This window comes from Grammomys surdaster, unplaced genomic scaffold (assembly GCF_004785775.1).
Source record: "Grammomys surdaster isolate TR1022 unplaced genomic scaffold, NIH_TR_1.0 270, whole genome shotgun sequence".
Taxonomy (NCBI): Eukaryota; Metazoa; Chordata; class Mammalia; order Rodentia; family Muridae; genus Grammomys; species Grammomys surdaster.
In genome coordinates this window covers 2625778-2650177 of record NW_021604711.1, presented here as the reverse complement: position 1 = coordinate 2650177, position 24400 = coordinate 2625778, and the positions used below count along the sequence as shown (strand labels likewise).

Here is a 24400-nt window from a genome sequence, read left to right as displayed (position 1 = left end):
CGCTGACTGTGGCTCTGAGAACCATTATCCTGGAAAGCAATCAGAGGATTTGGGCAGCTAACCCAAAGCAGGCATTCCAGAGTGAGGTCACTGGGGGGACAGTAGGAATGTGCATCTCCCTATTGGCTCCCCCAGCTCTCCAGGGCTGAGGCAGCTATCAGGATTCTTTTCTGCAGTCATTGAGAAGTCTTGGAGGCTGGAGTGGGAATAAGCCTCTTTGCCTGCACCCACTGATGCAGTCCCAGAAGCTAGCTGAAGCAAGCTCCCCGTAGAAGCCTCAGCCACAGGAGACTTCCTAACTCAAAAGGAGCTTGTCTTCAGAGACAGGTTGGATGATTAGAATGTCAGCACCAGTGGACAGACTGGAATGCTGCGGATCCAAAAGCTAGTTTTGCCTTATCTTGAGCTAGTTCTAGCTAGCCCTCTAGACTAGCCATTCCTTGCCTACCTCCATGTCAGAACAAATAGATAAAAACCTTGTGGAGTGTATTAACTCACCAACTCAAAAGTTCACCTAGCATCTTGGGCCTACAGGAAAGCTCCCCCACCTAGTTATACCTGCCTGAGGTACCCGCCAATGTATTTTAAACTTGCTGTGACTTATGACTTTCTTTCTTCTGTAAAACTATAACATTTGAGCTAGGCAAAGGTGGCACATGCCTTTACCACCACTTGGGGGGGGGCAGAAGCAGGCAGATCTCTGAGTTCAAGGGCAGCCTGGTCTACAGAGCAAGTTCCAGGACAGCCAGGGTTACACAGAGAAACCATATCTCAAAACCAAAACAAAACAACAAGGAGAAATAAAAAACAAAAACTATAAAATACACACTGGAACATTTAATTTGGGGTAATCTAAATTTGTGTTCCCAGGCCATTTAAAATGGCTCCAGAATAAACTATGTCTTACTCCCTTTATGATGAGACCTGTGGTTTTTTTGTATCTACAGTCCTCAAGGCAATCTTGCTTCTTTGATGGGTGAGCCAGCAGAGAGCTGGACCTTGAAGTCTTCAGGATTCTTCCTCTGAAGAGAATAGAGGTATCTGGGGCCAGGTTCCTAGAAACAGGCACACATGCCTTCCATCTCTTCTCTGTGGAATTCTGCAGTAACGCTGCTGGTCCAGATCCAGATTATCCTAATTTATAGGGCCTCCAGGATGCATGGTAGGCCTAATTAGTTAAATGTGGATATGCAAATAAGGTGGGAAGGGGACAAATCAGAAAAGAGTTATCAAACCCAGTAGGGTAGGGTAGAACCCCAGCCCTCCAAAAGTTGCCTGAAGTTCACAATCAAGTCCACAGGTCTCCGTCTCTGCAGAGGTGGGAAACTCCATCATCTTTGTGCAGTTGTTGCTACTGCACTAACAGAGCTGTCCAGCAGCCTGCTCTGCTGGGGATTGGTTCCAATGCTTTGAATTAATTGGCCCCCAAAATTGGTAATCTGTGTGTTTGATCCATCAATAAAGAGCCAACGGCCAATCGCTAGGCAGGTAGACTGAGGCAGTATCTTTAGATTTATGTGGGCTAGAGACTGGAAGTAAGGAAGAGACAGGCTCTCCATGACTTGGAGAAGAAAGATGGGAAGTAAGAGCTACAGGAGAGAAAGCCAACCAGCTATGTAAGAATTCTTAATAGGGAAGCCACTTAATCAATTGGGTCTGGGGTAGCAGGGGAAGGTTTAGGAGTGCCCAGCCTTTGAGCTAGCCATGCCATATCAAAAATTAACTGACTCATGAGTGCATGCATGCATCTTCCATTCCAAAATCCAGATAGCCCCTGGGAGGGTGCATGTTGCAACCCACTGGGAGCCAGAGTGGTTAGCCAACTACTGCTCTCTTCTGCTCCTTTGTCAGTTACCATAAAGTGTTGAAAAGCTTTCTAACTGGGGAGAGGCACCTACCCCTAATGATTGGACTCAGTTTACTTGTTTAAGGGGTTGTTACAGATAATTTCTGGGCAAATTCAAGTGATTTAGAATTCTAGTTTTACAGTTGTTTTTGAAACAGGGTCTCACTGTGTAGACCAGGCTGGCTTCAAACCCATAGAAATCCTCTTGCTTCTGTCTACTGGGTACTGAGATTAAAGGCATGAAGCATCACTCTTGGCCTTAATGCTGCTTTGCCATCAGTATGGCTGGGCATGCAGAGGCAGGAGGAACAGGGGTTGAAATCTGAGACTATCCTGGGTGACATGAGACACTGTTTTAGTCTATGGCCATACCATCCTGAACAAGCCTTGAACTCATCTGATCTCAGAAGCTAAGCAGTCATGCCTGGTCAGTACTTGGATGGGAAACACTGTCTCACAAAGAAAACAAAACAAAAACCAACCAGGAGCTAGATATGTGGCTTAGCTGGTAGAGTGCTCGGTTAGGACACAAAAAGCCTTAGGTTGGATCCCTAGCAACACACCACTCCTAGGGTGGCAACGCATGTCCATAGTCCCAGCAATTAGAGGCTGAGGAAGGCAGGGGGTCAGGAGTTCAGGCAGACCTGGAATACATAAGAAACCAGGAACAAAGGCAGATAACTGGAACAACCTTGGCTGAGTGTCTGTCGCCACCTTGATGCTACTGCTTCCCACAGTCTTAATAGACAACATCTCTCCAACCTGGCAGTGGTGGGCAGTCAGCACTCCTGAGGCAGAGACAGACATCTCTTTATGAGTTCAAGAACATCCTGGTCTACAAAGTGGGTTCCAGGACAGCCAGGGATACACAGAGAAAAAAGGAAAGAAGGAAAGAAGGAATGAAGGAATGAAGGAATGAAGGAATGAAGGAAGGAAGGAAGGAAGGAAGGAAGGAAGGAAGGAAAAAAATATCTAACTTTTGTTGAAGAGAATTCATAATGTAGCTAGATGTCTCTGTACTAATGTGTGAAGACATATACAACTTTCTATACACTAAACTTAATGTCCCTGGCTGGTTTTATTTTGAATGTTTTAATTATTTCAGTGATCTTGTTTTCCCCATTTTCCTCTTAGTAGCATGTGTTCTTTGTGCTCCAGGAATAAATCCACACCAGGCAAGAGCTCTCTGCAGCTATACTCTCCAGTCCTGTGATCTGTTGAGACTAATGCTTGTTACTGAGGATTTAACACCATTTAAAAAAAAAAATCCTGTTTAATTCTGGGGATTGCTGTTTTGGATTTGTTTGTGGAAGCTACTGCCTTATTCACATTATCCTTATTTCCATGACAGAGGAGGACGATTACTGGCTATTTCAGTAAACTCCCTTCCAGCTGGGCCACTGCTGACCTTCTCAGCACCATGGGCTCAGTCACCAATGTGCATGAGTGTTTGCCTGCACATATGTATGTGTATGTACCATGTGCATGCCTGGAGCCCACAGAAGCCAGCAGCGGGTCTTGGATCCTATGGAACTGGAGTTGGATGGTTGTGAGCTGCCGTATCTGTGCTGGGAATCAAACCCAGGTCTTCTGCAAGAATAGCAAGTGTTCCTAACCCCTGAGCCAACTGTTCCAGTTCCCACACCCCAATCATTTCTTAGACAATACTTAATGCCAATATCTTTCAAACTGAACCAAGCATACTCACTTATGGGTTTTAACCATTTTTATTTGTTTGTTTGTTTGTCAGTGCTAGAGATCAGGGGAGAATACGTACTAGGCAAGTGCTTGACCAATGAGTTACACCTCAACCCACAGGCTCACATTAAATTACTCAAGTTGGCCTTGTGCTTGTGATTCTTCTGCCTCACCCCGCTCAGCACCCTGTATACCAGGTTACAGTCTGTATAACAGGTCCCATAGTTCCTGTAACTTAATCAAACTCTGGCTCCTTAATTGCTTCATTTGGCACAAATCCAAACAGAAGCACAAATGTAACGCAGATACTGGATTCCAGGGGAAATTAATGAGTGGTTCTATCTAAACTTTTAACATTGGAGATTACTGTGCAGAGACAAACTTGCAAAGCTTCTCAGAGAACTGGTAGTTCTACCAATGAACAGCCACCCAAGTCTGCATCCTGGAGATCAGCAACACCCCTAATTCCCTAAGTACAAACTTGCCAACCTCTGGCACCATACAAAAGCTATGTCAACATGCTCACAAAGGAATCTGCTGCAGAGAATGACCCTGAAGGACAGATAGCTAGGGCCATCTTAACAATGCATGTATTTGCACTTGGGAGGCAGAGGCAGGCGAATTTCTGAGTTCGAGGCCAGCCTGGTCTACAGAGTGAGTTCCAGGACAGCCAGGGCTACACAGAGAAACCCTATCTCGAAAAACCAAAAACAAAAAAAAAAAACAAAAACAAAAAAACAATGCATGTATTTAAAAGGGCCTGATAGTGTTCCAAAGCCAAGACAAGTAAAACCTCAGAAGCCACCTGTCAGGCAACAGGTGTGAAGTCCTAAGTGCTCTTACAAGTGTGGACCACCAAGTCGGCCAAAGGAGCTGGGGTTAGGAGAGAAACAAAGGTTGCACAACCCATAACCAGGTATTGGAAAAGAGAGTGGCACCAGGGGAACTCCTCAAGGGGGCTGGAGAGAGGCTTAGCCGTTAGCACTGGCTGCTTTTCCAGAGGACCTGGTTCAATTCCCAGCACCCACATGACATCTCACAGCTGTCCCAGTTCTAGGGTATCTGACGCCCTCATGCAGGCAGAACACCATTTAGAAACAAAAACACAAACCAAAAAAAAAAAAAAAAGAAATATAACAGCAGTAGCAACAAAAATACAAACACAAGACAAATCCCCAAGTCCATAATTCACTACACAAATTTCCTTTAAATACGTCCTCTTTCCAAAACACAGGTATGCAAAAGCCAAAGAGATGCCAGCTACAAGCAGTACAAATGAAAGAGTATCTGAGTCCAGAGTAGTCACTGGCTTATCACATCCATAGGGCCTGCCAGTATGGATCCACATTACAGGACTTTGAAAGTTTAAGAATTTCATTTTTTAAAAAAATATTTTTACACTTACATATGTGCACGTGCAAGCATTCACTGTGTGAGTGTGGCAGTGAACATATTCTCTATTCCACCACGAGGGTTTTGAGTTTGGACTCAAGTTATTAGGTTTGGTACCTTACGCACTTAGGCATCCCGCCAGTTTAAGGATTTCTTCTTTTTCTTTTTTTTTTTTAAAGATTTATTTATTTATTATATATGAATACACTGTAGCTGTCTTCAGACACACCAGAAGAGGGCATCAGATCTCATTACAGATGGTTGTGAGCCACCATGTGGTTGCTGGGATTTGAACTCAGGACCTCTGGAAGCGCAGTCAGTGCTCTTAACCACTGAGCCATCTCTCCAGCCCAAGGATTTCCTTAAAAACAAAAAACAGCCAAACATAAAACCCCAAACCCACATTTATTTCCCATGTGTGTGTGTGTGTGTGTGTGTATGCATACATGTACCACAGCATCACAGCATGCAGGTGCAGGTCAAGATAACTTAACAGTGTCAGTTCTCTCCTTCTTCCATGTGGGTTGGAGGAACTGAACATCAGGTAATGCGACTTGAGGGCAAACGCTTACCTGCTGAGCATTTTCACTGGCCCTGAGCTTTTTAAGTGATGAAATGTGCACTGGGGTGTAGCTGTGTTAGGATGTTTGCCTAGTGTTGGGGAGACCTTGGGTTCCATACCCAGGGCTAAAAATAAGTAAACAAATACACAACAAAGGCGTCATTTGCCACAAAACCTATAAAGAACATTAGTGAGGCAGCTGTGGTGACACATGTCTTTAATCCTGCAATGCAGGAGGCAGAGGCAAGAAGACGTGTGTTCAAGGCCATTATGGTTTACATGGTATTTCCCAGTCAGCCAGGGCAACCACACGCTAGTGAGAAAAATAAAACTTGGGACATTTGATGGGAGGGGCACATGCAAACGTCACAAGACAAACTACAGCCGCCTGTTCTCTCCTTTCACTATGTGGCTCCTGTGGTTTGAACTTGGTTCATTAGGCTCCCTGAGAAGTACCCTTTTACCCAGAGTCAGACCCATGGCCTAATGGACATTTTTAAAGAAAAAAAAAATTGTGTTTAGTGCTAGGGATGAACTCTGGGGCTTTATGCAAGCTAGCTCAATGCTTTATCATTGAGCTGCACCATAGTCCATAGAGAAATTACTGTATATTTTCATTATTGAGAGAATACATTTATATATATAATCAAACCTATATAATATTTAGTAGTATTACTGCTGTACAAATCCAAGAGTTAACACTGAGACTACATGGTCTATGTTTTTAAAAACATATCACACGGCACGTGTAGGCACGCCCCTGCACAGCACTAGTGTGGAGGTGAGGGTGACTCTGGAGAGGCAGGTCTTTTCCTCCCCTTGTCTGTGGGGATTAAAGCCAAGGAACTGTGTGTCAGACAACACAGTGCTTTCTGCTGAGCCACCTCAGCAGTCTGAGAAACGTGTCTTTAAGGACTAGATCTGTGTGTTGCACGTGCGCCCATGTGGATGCAGCGGAGGCCACAGGAAGACGCCGAGCATCGATCCCGCCCATCACTTTCTACCTTACTCTCAAGGCCGTGGCTGAGCCAAGTTCATCATTCTGGCTAGGCTGGTTGGTCAGCGCCAACCACAGTGGGAACCACTTGTCATTGCTACGGTTACAGAACACACAGCAATGCCCAGCTTTGTACACGGATACTGCGGATTCAAGCTTATGTCCTATGCTGGCTCTTACCCACTGAGCCATCCCTGGCATCAAACTTAATGTGCTTTAATCTGACCACACTTCACCAATGTTCCACTGTAGAGAGCTAGCTCAGTGACTTCTGGCCCAAATTATACCGGGGCTAGGAACAAAATCTAAAAAAACTCTGCAAAGTACCTGAAGATGGTTTCTTTCTTATTTTTTAGATTTATTTTTTTATTTTATTTTATTTTTTGGTTTGGTTTTTCGAGACAGGGTTTCTCTGTGTAGCCCTGGCTGTCCTGGAACTCACTCTGTAGACCAGGCTAGCCCTGAACTCTCGAACTCAGAAATCCGCCTGCCTCTGCCTCCCAAGTGCTGGGATTAAAGGCGTGAACCACCACCGCCCGGCTCTGAAGATGGTTTCAAGAAGAAAAGGGGCTGTAAAATGAGTAAAGGCAATGAATGCCAAGCCTATCTGAGTTCATTCTCCAGGATTTACAAAGTAGGAGAATATCTTTTCCTAAGTATATACATATACAAAATAAAACATAATTTAAAAAGAAAATTAGAGCCAGGTGGTGGCGCACACCTTTAATCCAAGCACTTGGGAAGCAGAGGCAGGCAGATCTCTGAGTTTGAGGCCAGTCTGGTCTACACAGTGAGTTCTAGGACAGCCAGACTACACAAGAAACCCTGTCTTGAAGAACCAAAAAAAGAAAGAAAATTAGAAAAACGAGAAAGCCTCAAGATGGGAGAAACTATGCACATCAGAGGTAGGAAGAGTCAATCATGCCTTACAGTTCACAACCAATGACCACCGCAACAGGGATTCTAACACTTCCGTGTAGATCTTACGCTCCCAGCCAATATTTCTATTCACAATGAAATGTATCATTAAAACCTTTGCAGAAGGGAAAAAAGTGAGAGAACACACATTAACATTCGAGGGATTAAACAAAAAGGTAACTTTAATGCAATAATAACAATAATCTGAGGATAAATAAATCCACAACAGACTCTAAAGTAGGATTTTTTTTTCTTTCTTTGCAGAGAATGGTTTTCTGAAAGCAAGAGGACTGAAGATGTTAAAACTGAATTTCTGACTGTCCAGGAGGAACCAGCATGGAACCAGTATGGTACTTCCTGCTGCCCTCTTCACACTTGCCAGGCCAAGGTTCTGTTACCTCAGGATGGGGGTCAGCTTCAAGAGTAACTGGAGGGCTTGTTTCCTGAGTCATCTTCTTGTGAACCCATGCTCTGTGAAAGAGAAAGCAAAGTGGTGTGTTTCTGATTAACTCTATCAAGAGGACTGTTGTGAAAGCAGCATGCCAGCTATCAAGCCTGTCTCTGGAGGAACCACCACAGAATAACAACAGGTAACCTGGGCCTTCCCTAAGCATCCTTAGAGGCAGTTCCTGAACGTATCTTAAAAGGTATTTCTGTGAATTTATGGTACTGGTTCTCAAGAACAATGAGCAACTTCACATTTAATACATGAAACCAAGTTCCTGTGTCTGGTGTACTGCCTTTCCTCCCCCACCCTGGTTACCTTCTGAACAAACTGGGGGTTCACTGTGATCTCCTGGTCCATGGCCTTCAGTCGCTCATCCAGCTCTATGCATTTTAGCATCTGTACAAAAGCCATATAACCAATTGTTAGCAACAGGCTTTGGTCACTAACATCTGTAAACCGACTACTAGTGGGGGGCTAGAAACATAGTCACTGATCTGAAACCCCTTGGCTAAGGGGTTATGAAGTCAAAATATTTGGATTCAAGAGTAAATATGTGAGCCAGGTGGTGGTGGCACACGCCTTTAATCCTAGCACTCAGGAGGCAGATACAGGTGGATCTGAATTCAAGGCCAGCTTGGTCTACAGAAAGAGTTCCAGGACAGCCAGATCTACACAGAAAAACCCTGCCTCATCCACCCTCTAAACCCAAAACAAACAAACAAAAAAGGAGGAGGGGATTCTGTGTACTATATGTATAATACCGAAGTTGAAACAATACCTGCAGTCAATTCCATTAGCATCCTTCTCTCGGACACAGACACAAACACAGACACAATCACAAACACAGCATACGTGGAGGTCAGGGGAAACTTGCAGCTGTCAGTCTCTCTCCTTCCACCATGGAGGTCCCAGGAACTGAACTCAGGGCCTCAGGGTTGGTAGCACATGCTTTACCCACTGAGCCATTTTGCCAGTCCCCAAACTAAGGTATCACTTTAGGTGACATTTTGATATCCACAAATTATAAAAAAGAGTAGTAATAAAGTTCTACTTTCTACATTGTATTTTTCAAACCACAAGAAAGTAATGTAGGGAATGCATTCCACATTACCATGGGTTATTTTTTAGGATTCTTGGGATTTTTAAAAAACATGTATGAGTACTTAAGTGCACTAAGAGAACCGTATGTGTGAGGAGGGCATCAGATCCCCTAGAACTGGGCTTACAGATGGCTGTGAGCTGCCTTATGGGTGCTGGGAACTAAACCCAGGTCCTCTGGATGAGCAGCCAGTGTTCTTAACTGCTGAGCTATCTCTATTCCCATCCTATCCTGGGAATTATGCTGTTGGTTCTGGTGTTTTCAGACAGTCTTGCTACTTAGGGTTGCCCTTGGACTCAAGTATTTGCCTCCCAAGCACCAGGCTCAAAGAAACAGGCAACCACACATAGTTTTTAGTTTGTTATTTAACATGAACTCACTCATTTCCTTCCTTCAAAGTAAGAAACACACTGTCTAGATAAACCAATTCATTCCCAGAAGCCAAAGCAACACTCAAGAGCAGCAGGCTGCATACACAGGCTGTATTTGCTGACAGAGCACCCCTCTAGATGACCAGGACATTGCTGCTGCTGCTGCTGCTGCCATGGGAGGTGCCTTTTGCTCTTCCACCTGGACACCCACAACATAAGTTCACACACTGGCAGCTGTGGTAGAGCACAGGTAAAATACTACATTCTTTGAATGGCTTTGGACAAAGTATGTTTTGGTAATCTACTTGGGAAACCTAACCTCCCATTTAGCTTAGCTACTTAATCTAGAAGAGTTTCCAGCAGAGCCTTTTGTGTCCAGGCTGGGAATTAGTGATGACCAGGTTGTCCTGACACACAAGAGTATCCAACACAGCAGCTCAATCACAGGTCAGAAATGCCCAGACCCAGCGACATGCTTACCTCTTGATCAATGTTATGAAGCATGGCTGGGTTATTATACTTTTCAGGATTATCATGGAAACTGACCATACCATCCTTCTGGTTAATACTTGCAAAAATTTCCCCATCTTCTATCTGGGAAAAAAGAAAAAAAAAAGGAAGGATGAAAAAAGAAAAGTAGGAAACCATGAAAATTTAGGCCTGAACATAAAGTGGGTGGATATAAGCAAAGGTCCAAACACAATGCCTAAGTCTTGCTGTATTGTGCAGACACACCTCAAACTTGTGACTCTTCTGCCTCAGACACTGAGATCTGGAATCACAGGCCTAGCTACTTTAAAAACAAAACAAAATAAAGCAAAACAAAACAACAAAAACGGATGTTTTGCCTGAGGATGGTAACCCACTGAACTAGAGTTACAGGCAGTGAGCCACCGTGCGGGTGATAGGACTCAAACCTAGGACCTTTAGAAGAACAAGTCCTCTAAATCTTTGAGCCATCTCCCCAGCTCAGTTCATATGTATTTTCAGTGTTATCTACTTATTCAGTGTTTCCTAAATGTTACATGCTAGGTATCATTATAGATGCCAAGAGGATCAAAGCTGACACACGCAGACAAAATCCTCCTGCTTCATGCTCCTGATTGCTAGGGCTGTAGCAAAAGCCACTATGTCCAGATTTGCAGTGTGACTAATGTTTGGCCCACTTGTAAGCAACGCAACTGAGCTGCCTAAAATGGCTGTTCCTTGTCTTGGAAGGTACGGTAGACAGTGTTAATAAGATAGCAGCTCCAACCCAAATCATACTAATTAGCATTCAGAGTTCTCTCACCATACATGTTATTGCAGACTCACACTATATCCATGGTTTACCACAATACCATTTCTTGTAACAATCAGAGATACATGTGCCTCCATGCACATTACCTACTAAAGTGGCAGCTTAAGAACCCTGCCTCACCAAGCTACGAACCCAGGGCTGGTGTGCTGCTAAGTCTTTCTTTAAAGGTTTACTTTTATTTGTATATATGTCTGTGTAAGTGTGTGCATGTGTGCATGTGTGCTCAGGGGCCAGCTAGTTATAGGCAGCACGAGGTGCCCATGTGGATGCTGAGAACTGAACTCAGGTCTTCTAGAAGAGCAGCAAGTACTCTTAACCACTGAGCAGTATCTCTAGGCCTAACCTCTAGGCTTTAAGGCAGTGTCAGCGTGTGAAGGTTTGTCCTACATTTGTCAGCGCTACTCCACATGCAGCCAGACTGATAATGCCCACAACGAAATCTGGAACTAGACTCAGAATGTAAGTCAACAGCATCAGAGCACACTGGATTAGGTACCATTTCAGGGTGGGGGTGGGGGACGGGGAGAGACTTTCTTGATGTTGAGGATTGTTTTAGCATATCTGAGGAGTAGAAAGATCCTATCACAGATCAACATAACAGCACTACTTTATGCTTTGTTTATGTGAAATATTTCAGGGATATTTCAAGTGACTTAAATATACTAAATAAGGAACATAAACCAAATACAACAATGGTGTGTATCATACAAGTCCACTTAACTATCTGAGTGTCCTCAAGGCTTGTGACGGAAAGCTCTGTCTTCTGGGTGAGACTATTTTGAGAGAAGACTTAAGGAGCTGAAGCCAATGGAGGCTCCAGGCTTTAGGAGGACCCTAGGGTGTAGCACTGAAGGGAACTGTGGGACCTGTCTTTCTGTAATGGTTTGCCCCTATGCATGTGTCATGATGTGCCATCCTCATCAAAGGCTAGACCAATAAGACCACATATTGGACCCAAAATGTGAGCTAAATCATCCTTTTCTCTTTATAAAGTTACAAGTCTCATGCAGCTATGACTGGGAAATCTCACTGTAAGGAAATAGACCAAAATGTCAACAGTGGTTGACACTGAATGTTTGCTTTTTTTAAAACCTCTTATTTTTTTCCATAATGAACATCCACTGCTTTCATAAAAATAAAAAAAAATCTACTAGTTAAAAATTTTAAAATACACTTACCATGTGTAGAACATATTTTTCTGCCTCCTGAGGTCCAGATAACTGCACGCGGCTTGCCATATCTTGTAATGATAGTGTTAAAAAGGTCTGAAAGTCAGAAATAAATCACATGTAGAAATGAAAAAGGTATGAGTTAAATGTGTTCAGCCTTTCCATTGCTACATAAAAAAAAATTTTCTTTGTGAAAATGACTTGCTGCTGACCAGACGGCTCACTGAGTACAAGTGCCTACAGCCAGTCTGACAACCTGAGTTCAATCCTTACATCCTAATCCGAATGGTAGAGGGAGACAATTGGTTCCCATGTATTGTTCTCTGCTTTACACCGATGGATGTGCGCGCACACGCACACACAACGTTTTTTTGTTGTTTTGCTTTGGTTTTGGTTTTTCAAGACAGGGTTTCTCTGTGTAGCACTGGCTGTCCTGGAACTCACTCTGTAGATCAGGGTGGCCTCGAACTCAGAAATCCCTCTGCCTCCCAAGTGCTGGGGTTAAAGGCGTGCGCTACCACTGCCCAGCCACACACAACTTTTTAATCGACTTAAAATGAATGAAACCAGTGATCTTAGCTGTTACTCTCTGGCAGAGTAATGAGACAGTCAGTTTCCTATACATATGCAGCATTTTCATAAGTAAGAAACAGATCAAGTTTCAGAAATCAGAAGATCAAGGGCTATTCAAATGTCAAAAAGGAAACCAAAAGGACATTCATCACAGGAAAAATGTTCATTCTAACATCATTAGGAAAATGTAAGTAATCCATTTCCACTGAGGCTAGTGAGAGAGTACTTGAAGTTAAGTATCCGTGATATAGGCTTAGGTTCAGGACATACCAAGGAGAACAGGAGAGAACAGTATGCTCCTAATTACAAATGACTATCTTCACAAACACAGAAGAGACAAGAGAGGAATCTAAAATCTAATATCCAGCCAGGCATGGTTGAACGAACCTTTAATCCCAGCACTCAGGAGACAGGACAGACGGATAAATCTCTAAGTTCAAGGCTAGCCTGGCTTGATGGGCAAGTTCTAGGCCATAAAGGGCTACACAGTGAGACTTTGTCTCAAAACCAACCAACCAATGTCCAAACAGTGACAGAAAGTAACCTCTCTCCAATGGATGAAGCAGATAAAACTCCCAATGGCCCCAGTACCCGGCCACCTTGAGACAGAAATCCCATCACAAACATCAATACACACACAGTCTACCTGCTGAGGCTTCTATGAACAGCTTCGTTCTGATTTGCTAGTAAGAAGAGGCTTCATTTGACTAGAAACTTCTTTTTCTTCTGCCACTATTACACTGGGACCTGATGTCAAGTCTAGGTATCATCACCAGAGATTTACCCTTTGGGTAAGACACTGCCCCACCTACCTCACTTTATGGTGGTCCTCCCTAAATGCCCTGAACACCGCTCATAAGCTCACTATGTTATCACCATGAGCTGGACCATGAGGGACCCTGGACACAGTGAATAAGCTGCTTGCCTCAGCTCTGGCCAGACCACTTTAGGAACCTGTCTATTTGATCGAATTCTTTTTTCTTAAACTTTTAATTTTTTTATAGTTTTTTATAATTTTATTTTTATATTTGTGTGCTTATTTTGTTCTGGATTATCCTATCTAAACTACAAAACACATTTTACTTTACTGCTAACTCAAAAGTACAAGCTGTTAACTATTTCAAAATATTAAACTATGGCTGATGATTTTCATAGCAATGCCTGCATATATTAGATCGACTTCTTTGTTTTGAGACAGGAATCTCACTATGTAGCTCTGGCTAGCCTGGAACTCTATGTATACTAGACTGGCCTTGAACTCAGAGATCTGCTTACCTCTGCATTCCAAGTGCTGGGATCACAAACATATGTCAGCATATCTAATCATATTTGATTTCTAAAGCTGATTTGTCTAATTTGACAGGTTACATTTGTTGTAGAACTTTTCTGAGTTGCTTTTCTTTGTCACATTCTTCATTTTCCTTACAAATTGACTTCTTACTAATTCTTTGTTGGTTTCTTTTTTAGTCAGGAAGCTGTTCCTTGTTCTTTCTAGAGTCTAGACTATTGGGAGAGACTCCTCCCGTTGATCAGTGAGTTCCCCGTCCCTTCTCCTCCAGACCCCATTTTCCCAATGGCCTGTCTATCTCCACCCACTCAATTCCCTACTCTCCTTTAGCATCCATCACACTTCCTGCCGTCATCATCAGATGGGCATCCTGGCTGCAGCCTGATTTCGTACTGATGATGTGGCCACAAGTCTGGGAACACTGGGACCCTCCCATAATCTCACCAGACGTCATTGCCAGGCTGTGAGCAGCCTCTTTCCCAAAAGTCAAATGCTACGTAAGCTTTTCTTAGTAAAATTCCTATTACTTGTAGCATACACCTTTTTTTTTTTTTTAAAAGATTTATTTATTTTATGTATGTGAGTACACTGTAGCTGTCTTCAGACACACCAGAAGAGGGCATCGGATCTCATTACAGATGGTTGTGAGCCACCATGTGGTTGTTGGGAATTGAACTCAGGACCTTTGGAAGAACAGTCAGTGCTCTTAACCTCTGAGCCATCTCTCCAGCCCAGCATACACCTTTTAAAGAAGGGATTTAATTTGTTTCTCTTTACAGGTCAAACACTTAGTAAAAAGTATATTTCTTGCTTTTTTCTCCTCTTGAGTCAGTCTTGTAACACTGCTTGGACTAGCCTTAAGAAATCCTCCTTCAGAATCCCCAGTGCTAGGACTACACGCACATCCACTAGACCCAGCAGGCATTGCTATCATCAGAGACCCTGAACATAAAAATGAAGAGCAGGACACGGTGACACACACCTCTAACTCTAGCACTCTGGTCACGAAGGCAGGAGGATCATGAGTTTAAGGTCCATTTGGGCAACATAGGAAGATCCTGTATAAATAAATAAAAACTCTCTTACCTCCTACAACTTAAGCACACATGGCTTATCTAGCTCTGGCCTACATGGTAATGTCAGTTTTCTCATGTCAAAGCAGAGATCAGCACAGCCTGAGAGTTGAGGCCAGAGATCACTAGCCGCACATGACTCCCCACTTGGAACTGGTCACCCCTTCAGGGCTATCTCTCTGCCTCCCAATGTAGCCGTATCTCCTACCTTTCTTCCTCTTCACCTGCTCCTCTTCTCAAATACCCTGCTCTAGCCCTGAAAAGACCAAAAGGTATCAATCAAACTCTTTCTAAGAACCCAGCTGCAACAGATTCTCTCTTAGTGTAGAAATTCTGCCACTTTATCCTGTACCTGCTTCCTCTGTGCTCAAGAGGAAAAGAAAGGGACACCAGGTCCAAGAAGAGCCAGAGTGGCCATGGGGGCAGCCCATGTCTCACCTTGGTCAGCCTCTGAATGTTCTTCTTATAAAGAGACGACAAGCACTGCTTCACCAGGCCCATGTTGTTATCTCGAGTGAACGTCTCACTGTGCTTGTTCACCAGGTTCCGCAGCTCAGACGGGTTGTTGGTTGAATAAACTTGTGCTAACTCATGGTAAGCATTGCTGAGAGGCTAAATGTTTAAGGTGAGAAAAAAATTATAGCAGTATATTTTCAGAAAATACATTGCATATTACCATAACGCTACACTTTACCCAACACAAATCCTGGTTTTCAAGACCAAGGACAGAAATTCACTATGGAATAATTTATTATCAATAATTCATTGAAGACACACATTTTTTCTCTATCAGTGGTTCTGGTTTTTTTGTACTGGCAAGCTAAACAAGAAAAATGAAGGTAAAATCTTCATTATTGCCAACTGCCCCTCAGCACACATGGACAATACGCTCTATCCTTCAGGATCGGACAGAGTCGGATGACGGCGAAAGAGTCAGAGCATCAGGCAGAAACGGATTCAGACGCACCCTGACAAGTCTTGCTCCACACCCGCATTCCTGTAGCTTACTAACTCTTAGGAGTAGTGCCTGAGCTATGAAGCCAGTCGCTCTACGAGGCATTCCTCCTACAGCAGGTCTACTGTCTGCTCAGGAGCCAAGTGAATAGTAGCTTTCTGTGGTTTTCTGAGTATGCCTGCCCTAAACAGATCCCACTCATCACTTTCCCACAGAGCACTTTTAGCTGCCTCCCACCTCACGAGGGAACATGGCAGTCAAGAGTCTTGAAAGCCACAAGGAGCTCGCAGGCAAAGTGTAGGTGGCCATCTGCCAACTAACAATATGATACAAGACTTTACATCCCTAAAATGATGTCGGTCTTTTTGTTTCTTATCTTGAGACAGGGTCTCTCTGTGGAACACCAGCTACCCTGGAACTCACTATGTAGACCAGGCTTCAAACTCATGGGAGCTCTGCCTGCCTCTGCCTCCTTAGTACTAGAGTTAAAGATGTACACCGCTGCAGCTGGGTCTTAAAATTAGTATCGATAGTGACATTACTATGGTAACTCTTTGTAACTACTCAACTTAAAAAGAAATGTCATGATCATAAGGTATTTACCCATTTTTGCAGTGCTGGGGACTGAACCTAGTGTCTTGAGCATGCTAGGCCTGTGCTATGCCCCCAGCCAACATATATTATCCAAATACCAAAGGTCTATCATTTTTTTCCCCTTGAGACAGCTTTTTTCTGTGTAGCCCTGGCTCTTCTGGAATTTGCTCTGTAGACTAGGCTGGCCTTGAACTCAGATTCGTCTGCCTCTGCCTCTCTGGTGTTGCTGCTGCTGCTACCACTGCCGCCGCCATCCCCTGGCTCCATCCACCTGTTTTTGGCAGGGGACATCCCACCAGGACCTGGGCACTCCGTAGTCAGTGAGCCCCAGCATCCACTTGTTTTCACCTTGCTCAACTTTTCACATGTTTTCTAGGAACCAAACTCAAACAAGCACTTTCTCAACTACACTAGCTCCCAAGCCCTCTTCATACGCACTTAAAAACAAAAACCAGAAAAACAAAACCAAAAAAAATCTCACTGTTTTGTTTTTTAAATGTTGTCCCAAAGTTTGGCTGCCAGGGGAACTGAAACAGGACAGTAGTTAAGTAGAACTTCAGTAAGACGCCCAACATTTGAGTAAGTTAAAGTTCAATCAAGTCGTAACTGTTTTCAGTATTTCAGTATTAAAATATAATAAAGAAATACAACCTGTAACCCCAACCTCTGCAAGAGCTTAACCACCTACTGTCAGGAAACGGGCTCCCGAGAACAACTACACTAACAAGGGAGACAATGTACACAGACTAGAGCAGCCTAGTGTGGGCTCCTGGACTTCCTCAGACAATCCATGCTAAATCATCATAAAATAAAACTATAAGACTGTATCGTCACAATGTCACTATATACAAATTAATACAGAATGTAAGAAATCACTTTTATTTTAAGAACTTACCTTAATAAATCTACCCACAATTTGAGAGGTATATTTAGGCAGCTGTTGTACTTTGCCAAGTAATATCAAAGACACTAAAATATACTTTTTATATGATTCCAACATGATGTGGCTGACGGCCATGGCTGGAGTAGTTATAGCCTGAGAGAGAGCAGACAGCAGTGTGAAGACACGGCACAGCACAGCAGGAATACCAAGTGACCACAGGCGTCATTTTAACTATAAAACAGTGAGACTTAAATGTCCATTACTATTAAGATGTTCTGTTACATCTATTTCTTTACAGTGTGGGGGCACCTGTGTATAATACAGCAGTGACTATTTGGAGTCAGAGAACACATCTGTGGGAGTGCTATCTCTTTTCATTATGTGGGCTTCTAGGATCAAACTCCAGTGAGGAGGCTGGGCAAGTGCCTTTACCCGTTGAGCCATTATTTGTTATAGGGTTAAAACAAACAAACAAACAAACCAGGAAGGGTGTAAACAGTCCTCTACTACTACAAATTATGCAGTCAAGTGTCCTGCAGTAGGAAACTGTAGAGGCCAGCGTATCCCCAAGTGCAATGGAGAAGCCTTACCCTGAGAACACCAGTGAGCATGGTGTCTCCCCTCCAGCTAAGCTTTAACACTTTTATTTTTGAGATAGACCTTGCTGTACAGGTCAAGGCTGCCCTGGAACTTAAGTACGTACTGAGCACTGAGAATGTCAGCATTCATGGCTTGTGGCAGCTTTATTGAAATAAAACTCAGAGTACAACCTTTTTATCTTTAAAGTATATAGCTTGGTGGTTCCCACTACATTTTCTGGGCTGCAATACTATCATCATTACCTCATCCAGAACATCTCCATCCCTCAAAAAGATCCCTCTCCTCATAAGCAGCCACTTTTTACTTTTTTCACAGAACCACACTCTGCCTTCTGTCTCCGGACTTGTCTGTTCTGGACAATTGTATAAAAGGCATCATAAACCTGTGATCCTTTGTAACTGACTTCTTTAACAAATGTTCTAGCTCTGAGGTCAGGACGTCCCCCTTTATATGGCTGAAAATGATCCCACTGTGTGGACATACATTAGCCATTCTTCAGTTTGATGAGGATTACTCTAGGTTACTCCTACTTTTTGGTTCTACATGTTTTTACGTGGACAGTGTTTTTTATTTCTCTTGAATATATTTTTAGGAGTAAAATTGCTAGGCCACATGCTTAATATTGTAATTGTTTTTATGTTTGGTTTTTGGGATTGGTATTCAACCCAGGACCCTGAACAAGTAAGGTAAATACTCTTTCACTAAACTGTACCCTCAAATCTTGAGTTTTATCTTAACCACCAAACTCTTCTCCAGAGTGACTCATTTTGCAAGCCTATGTGCAATTATGAGGGGTCTGTCTTCCAACCTTAGCTCTCCTAGTATGTATGAATCAGTAACACTCGCTGACTGCTTGGTTCACATAAGTTCAGAACCACACCACAACTTCCGAAAACTCATTACCTGCTCATAAAAGTACAGTGCTCTTTCAAAGTTCTTCAGCCCCGTATAGATCATCCCTCCATAATAGTAGTAGCACAGAAAGTGTTTTGCATCATAGGCTCCATTCTCCTTACAGATATCCATCATATCCACATCAAGATACGGAAGGGCAGGCTTAAAGCACTTCGCTAGTAAACAAAGCTATAAAGAAATTTGTATTAAGTACATTTCACTATGGCAGGTTTTAGAAAAACATTCAGATTCCAAAATTTTAAGATAATACTGTTTTGCTTTACAGATGATTATTAACATAAATATTAACACATTATTCCATTTTCTTAACCATCTAGAATAAAAGAACATTTCCTGCTGGGTGTGGTCACTCACACCTATAATCCTTGACACTCAGGCAGCTGAAGCAGGGCTGCTGCAAACTCAAGACCAGCCTGGGCTATGGATAAAAACTAACACTAAGGTAGAGCAAACCACAGATGAACTGAAAATCAGAATTCCACGGACACAGTGCAGTACCCACCCAGCACTCATGAGTTTCTGGACAAGTAAACAAAAGTGTAAGCCTTCAATTCACTGGCTCAGTGAAACAAGAAACAGACAGTGTCAGGCAGGGCTTGGTGCCTACGCCCTCAGTCCCAGTGATGGGAGGCTGACTGACGCAGGTGATCTGAGTTATGGGCCAGCTTCATTTTCAGAGCTTACACAAAGAGATCCTCTCTTAGGGGAAGAAAAAAAAAAAAGCAAACAAACAAAAACTCAAAACAAAATTCAAAATTAGACCCAGATGGTGAGATCAAAAGTGAAGAATTTTTTTTTTAAAATTAACTCTCAAACTGAAACTTTCAGGCAAATATATAAAAAAGTGTGTAAGTACAAAAAGCAAGCACACAAGGTAAATGATGTATCAAAACCATGCAACAGTGATGTCTGCAAACTCGCCCAACAGCCCATTTTTAAAAATTAGGTATAAAGGCAGTGACAGGGATGAAAAGTGTATTTTTAAAAATTAGGTATAACTACGCATTGCACTGTACGTACGCCTTTAATCCCAGTACTCAGAAGCATAGGCAGGCAAATCTCTGTGAGTTTGAGGCCAGACTGGTCTATCTACATGAGTTCCAAGACAGCTAGGGCTAAGGTAGAGAGGCCCTATCTCAAAAAAAACAAACAAATAAACAATAACAATAATGAAGTAAAATAAAATTAAGTATATGCTAATCGCTGTCATAAAAGCACTGTGAAAGACGAATGATGTAAGAAAAAGGAACAGGTGTCCGAGGTAGATGGTGTAGCATAATACAGATCAGACTCACCTCCAAGATGCACCAAACAGGAAAAGACACATGAAAATTCACATACATTTATTGGGATTTGTGGGCTTTTTTTAAAAGAAAAAGTATGTGTACACACACACACACACACACACACACACCGTTGTATGTACAAAGTATCTGTAGAAGAAATGCACAAGAAGTACTAACATGGGTGCTCTCTGAAGAGAACTGCCTCTGGCAACAGAAAGGGAGACATCATCATATATCCCCGCTTCTGGGAGTCCTTTGGACTTTGAACTACTTAGCATAAGATAAATAAGTAAATGTTTTAAGACATAAAAAGTTGCCTGTGTTTTTACTCTTAAGTTCCATGATTCATTTAACAGAAAATGACTTAACGGGCGGTGGTGGCGCACGCCTTTAATCCCAGCACTTGGGAGGCAGAGGCAGGCGGATCTCTGAGTTCGAGAGTTCGAGGCTAGCCTGGTCTACAGAGTGAGTTCCAGGACAGCCAGGGCTACACACAGAGAAACCCTGTTTCAAAAAAACCAAAAAAAAAAAAAAAAAAAAAGAATTTGGGGCTGGTGAGATGGCTCAGCGGTTAAGAGCACTGACTGCACTTCCAGAGGTCACGAGTTCAAATCCCAGCAACCACATGGTGGCTCGCAACCATCTGCAATGATATCTGATGCCCTCTTGTGGGGTGTCTGAAGACAGCTACAGTGTACTTACATATAATAAATAAATAAATAGTTTAAAAAAAAAAAAAAAAAAGAAAATGACTTAAATTTCAAAAAAATGCTACAACCATTACAATGATCCTTTCATAAGCCCCACTAGCACCACCTCCACCCGTTATCCAGCTGGGCAAGCCCATGAACAGCCTCACATCCCTGAGCATGTGAATCACATACTTTGGCTTCGTACCTGGCAGAGATCGGCATGTACTGAGGTCAGCTGGTTTGTATTCATCTGCATCTTGTCTATGGCTTGCTTAAGGATGCCAATTCCTCGAAGGGGCTGTCAGAAATGACATCTCTTTCAGATAAGTTCTCAAAGTTGGCAGCACATTGGATCTTATGTTGTCACTTACAAATAAAAAACAACACTAATTGATAGGTTCCTTACAGAGCAGTAAGCTTTCCATATCATGTCAGGAAATGTCCGTGTCTATTCAGTCACAAAATGGGTTAGTATGTTTCTTGGAATACTTAGATAATTTCAGTATCATACTTTAAATTAAAACCTTTTTTTTTTCTTTTACAATGACTATCACTAATAAACTGTATTGCTTTCTTGGGGCTAGAGAGATGGTTCAGCTGGTGAAGTACTTGCCATGTAAGTACCAGGATCTGAGTTCAGTCTCCAGAACCCATGAACAAGCAGATGTGACAGTGTGCACCCAGTATTCCAAGACTGAAGAGCCAGAGATAAAGGGAGGATCTCTCTGGCTTGCTGGCTAGTGGGTCTAGACAACCAAAGACCTCTACGTTTGTCAGAGACTCTGTCACAAAAACAAGGCAGAGAGTGAATGAAGAAGACACCCAATGTCAGCCTGTGACCTCCACATACATTGCATGTGCACACATGTGCACACGTATGTATACAAAACTAGAGTACTTTCCTAATTGTTAAACAGAGAATTTTTCTGCATCATTTACCACAAATTAGTGCTGTAGCTTAGAAGCTAAGCTTGTGGATGATGATGCAGGCAGAGTATTAGCCCTAAAGAGTAAATAGCCACTGAATAATAACCACAGTTCATAAGCAAACTGTTTCCTGCCCCCAATTATAAACAACAGTACTCAGCCTCAAGTGAGGCCTAACTCTCTGAAGATCAGAAGTTGAAGCTATAATATACCTACATAACTTTATAGCTTTTTCTTTCTGTTTTTTTTTGGGGGGGGGTTAGAGATAAGAGTTTTTCTGTGTAGGCTTGACTGTCCTGGAACTCCAACTTATAGAGCTCCACCTGCCTCTGCTTCCCAAGTACTGGGATTAAGTGTGCACTACCACCACCACCTCTGCCACCTGGGTAACAGCTCTTTCAATAAAGAAGAGGATGGCAATAGCTTTCCTCTCATTACTCAAGAAGAGACATAGTTGTATCTCCCATCCCAAGACAGGGTGTAATGGTTTGTATATACTCAGCCCAAGGAGTGGCACTATTAGAGGGTATGGCCCTGTTGGAGTAGGTGTGTCACTGTGGACGTGGCTTTAATACCCTAGTTGTAGCTGCCTGGAAGTTCAGTATTCTGCTAGCAGTCTTCAGATGAAGATGTAGAACTCTCAGCTCTGCCTGCATTATGCCTGTCTAGACATTGCCATGCTCCTGTCTTGATGATAATAGACTGAACCTCTGAACCTGTAAGCCAGCCCCAATTAAATATTGTCCTTAGAAGAGTTGCCTTGGTCATGATGTCTGTTCACAGCAGTGAAACCCTAAGACATGAGTTATCATGTAGCCCAATTTAACCTTGAACTAGACATGTAGCTAAGGATGACCTTGAACTCATAAACCTCCTGCCTCTATTTTCCAACTGCTGGAGTTACTCAGCCATTAAAACAAACAAACAAACAAACAAACAAACAGAAACACGCTGGGCGGTGGTGGCACACGCCTTTAATCCCAGCACTTGGGAGGCAGAGGCAGGCGGATTCCTGAGTTTGAGAGTTTGAGGCTAGTCTGGTCTACAGAGTGAGTTCCAGGACAGCCAAGGCTACACAGAGAAACCCTGTCTCGAAAAACCAAAAAAAAAAAAAGGGCTGGAGAGATGGGTCAGTGGTTAAGAGCACTGACTGCTCTTCCAGAGGTCCTGAGTTCAAATCCCAGCAACCACATGGTGGCTCACAACCATCCGTAATGAGATTGGATGCCCTCTTCTGGTGTGTCTGAAGACAGCGACAGTATACTCATAAATAAAAAAAAACAAAAAAAACAAAAAAAACCCAGAAACACACGTGCACACACACACACAAACACAGGCTCTGCCTGCATGTATGCCTATGCACTAAATGAGGGCCTGGTGACCTCAGCCAGTGCTTTTAACCACTGAACCATCTCTTCAGCCCTATAGCTTTTAACCAAATTATTTAGCATTCCTAAAGAATATCAAAGCTCCTTCTGCTTTCAGCCTCCTTCCTTTCACTTCCCAATCAAAAAGAATCACACAAACTATAATTTGTGCCAGCATCACCAAAGGCAAAGTCTAAAAACTGTTCTAGGTGACAGAGAACTAAAAAGAAACATCAGTGTATCCACCTACGCTCTGACGTCTGCTTTCTACAGAGAACGTCAATCATCTACCTGGCCGAGCATTATCTTAACATCCATTTCCAGATGTTGACCATCTTCACTGTGGTCTACATGAGAATGTAGAAAGCACCCACTGAAGTATTTAGAATGAAGAAAACATATCTACAATTACTTCCCAATGGTGCCATGAAACAATAACACTGGGAGAATCTAAGTCAAGAGCACATAAGACGTCATCATATGATCCTTTCAGTGTTCTATAAGGTGAAATCATCATAATTAAAAGCTAAAAGGAAAAAACAAGAAATTGCATCAATATAACACTGGTAGTTTTTTTAGTTTTTTGCTTCTTCCAGTGCCAGCATGGAACCAAGTACTTCAAACATGGCAAGCAACTGCTCCACTACTGTGCCATACCTCCAGGCCAGACTTCAGTTTCAAAATAACCAGCGCTACCAGTCACCTCCTGGAGGCCTCACATGTAGCCAACGGCTGCTCTCAGGAAGCACATATATGTAAGTATTGGGAGGTTGAGTACTGAACCTAGCCTTTTCTAGACTAGTTTGTAAGTCAAACACACATTGTAACAAAACTTGAATAACTTGAATATTTCTTACCTGTTTTCTTTCCACAAGTGCATTTGTTAGCTGATGGCAAAGCCCAGCAACTAGATGCAACAATAACAAAAACAATAACAAAATATTGAAAATACAAACACTGCAAAGGAAAATACATTCAGGAGAAGAAGAAATACTATTAGCTTACACGTGTCTGTTGCGTATCGAATGTGCTCGCCGTTACAAGTACTAATGAAAAGCTGGACCTGGGAGAACAGCGTCTCGAAGTCAGGAACACTGGGCATCGAAAACTTCACAAACCTAGAATGGGGAGAAAAAGAGTCAGTAATCTTGCTTCTCATACAGTAAACAATAAAAACAGCTGAAGTTTCACATCCATCCTGCCTCTGAAATTAACTGCCACAGGGCTGGAGAGATGGCTCAGTGGTTAAGAGCACTTGTTGCTCTTGAAAAAGACCTGGGTTCAATTCCCAGCACCTACATGATGGCTTCTAACTGTAACTTCATTTTTAGGGAGATCTGATACAATTGTTTGATCTCCGCAAGAATCAAGTAAACATGTGGTACACACACACACACACGGCCAAAACGCTCATACACAGTAAAAAACATGTGGTACACACACACAC

At 42.8% G+C, this 24400-nt stretch overlaps 1 protein-coding gene and 1 pseudogene across 1 annotated transcript in view; both read right to left on the bottom strand.

Moving 5' to 3' along the window:
- Positions 1 to 7568: 7568 nt before the first annotated feature.
- Positions 7569 to 24400, bottom strand: part of Cops3 (COP9 signalosome subunit 3) — a 22792-nt gene continuing 5960 nt past the window's right edge. Inside the window, exons 3-12 of the mRNA XM_028776586.1 lie at positions 23959 to 24071; positions 23811 to 23860; positions 20865 to 20957; positions 18670 to 18849; positions 17179 to 17319; positions 15173 to 15346; positions 11810 to 11896; positions 9812 to 9925; positions 8177 to 8257; positions 7569 to 7884 (exon numbers count right to left, since the gene is read on the bottom strand). Of these exons, the coding sequence (XP_028632419.1) occupies positions 7831 to 7884; positions 8177 to 8257; positions 9812 to 9925; positions 11810 to 11896; positions 15173 to 15346; positions 17179 to 17319; positions 18670 to 18849; positions 20865 to 20957; positions 23811 to 23860; positions 23959 to 24071 (1087 nt within the window). The 3' untranslated portion in view covers positions 7569 to 7830. The remainder of the gene's footprint in view (positions 7885 to 8176; positions 8258 to 9811; positions 9926 to 11809; positions 11897 to 15172; positions 15347 to 17178; positions 17320 to 18669; positions 18850 to 20864; positions 20958 to 23810; positions 23861 to 23958; positions 24072 to 24400) is intronic.
- On the bottom strand, positions 17650 to 17801 carry LOC114628689 (annotated as a pseudogene).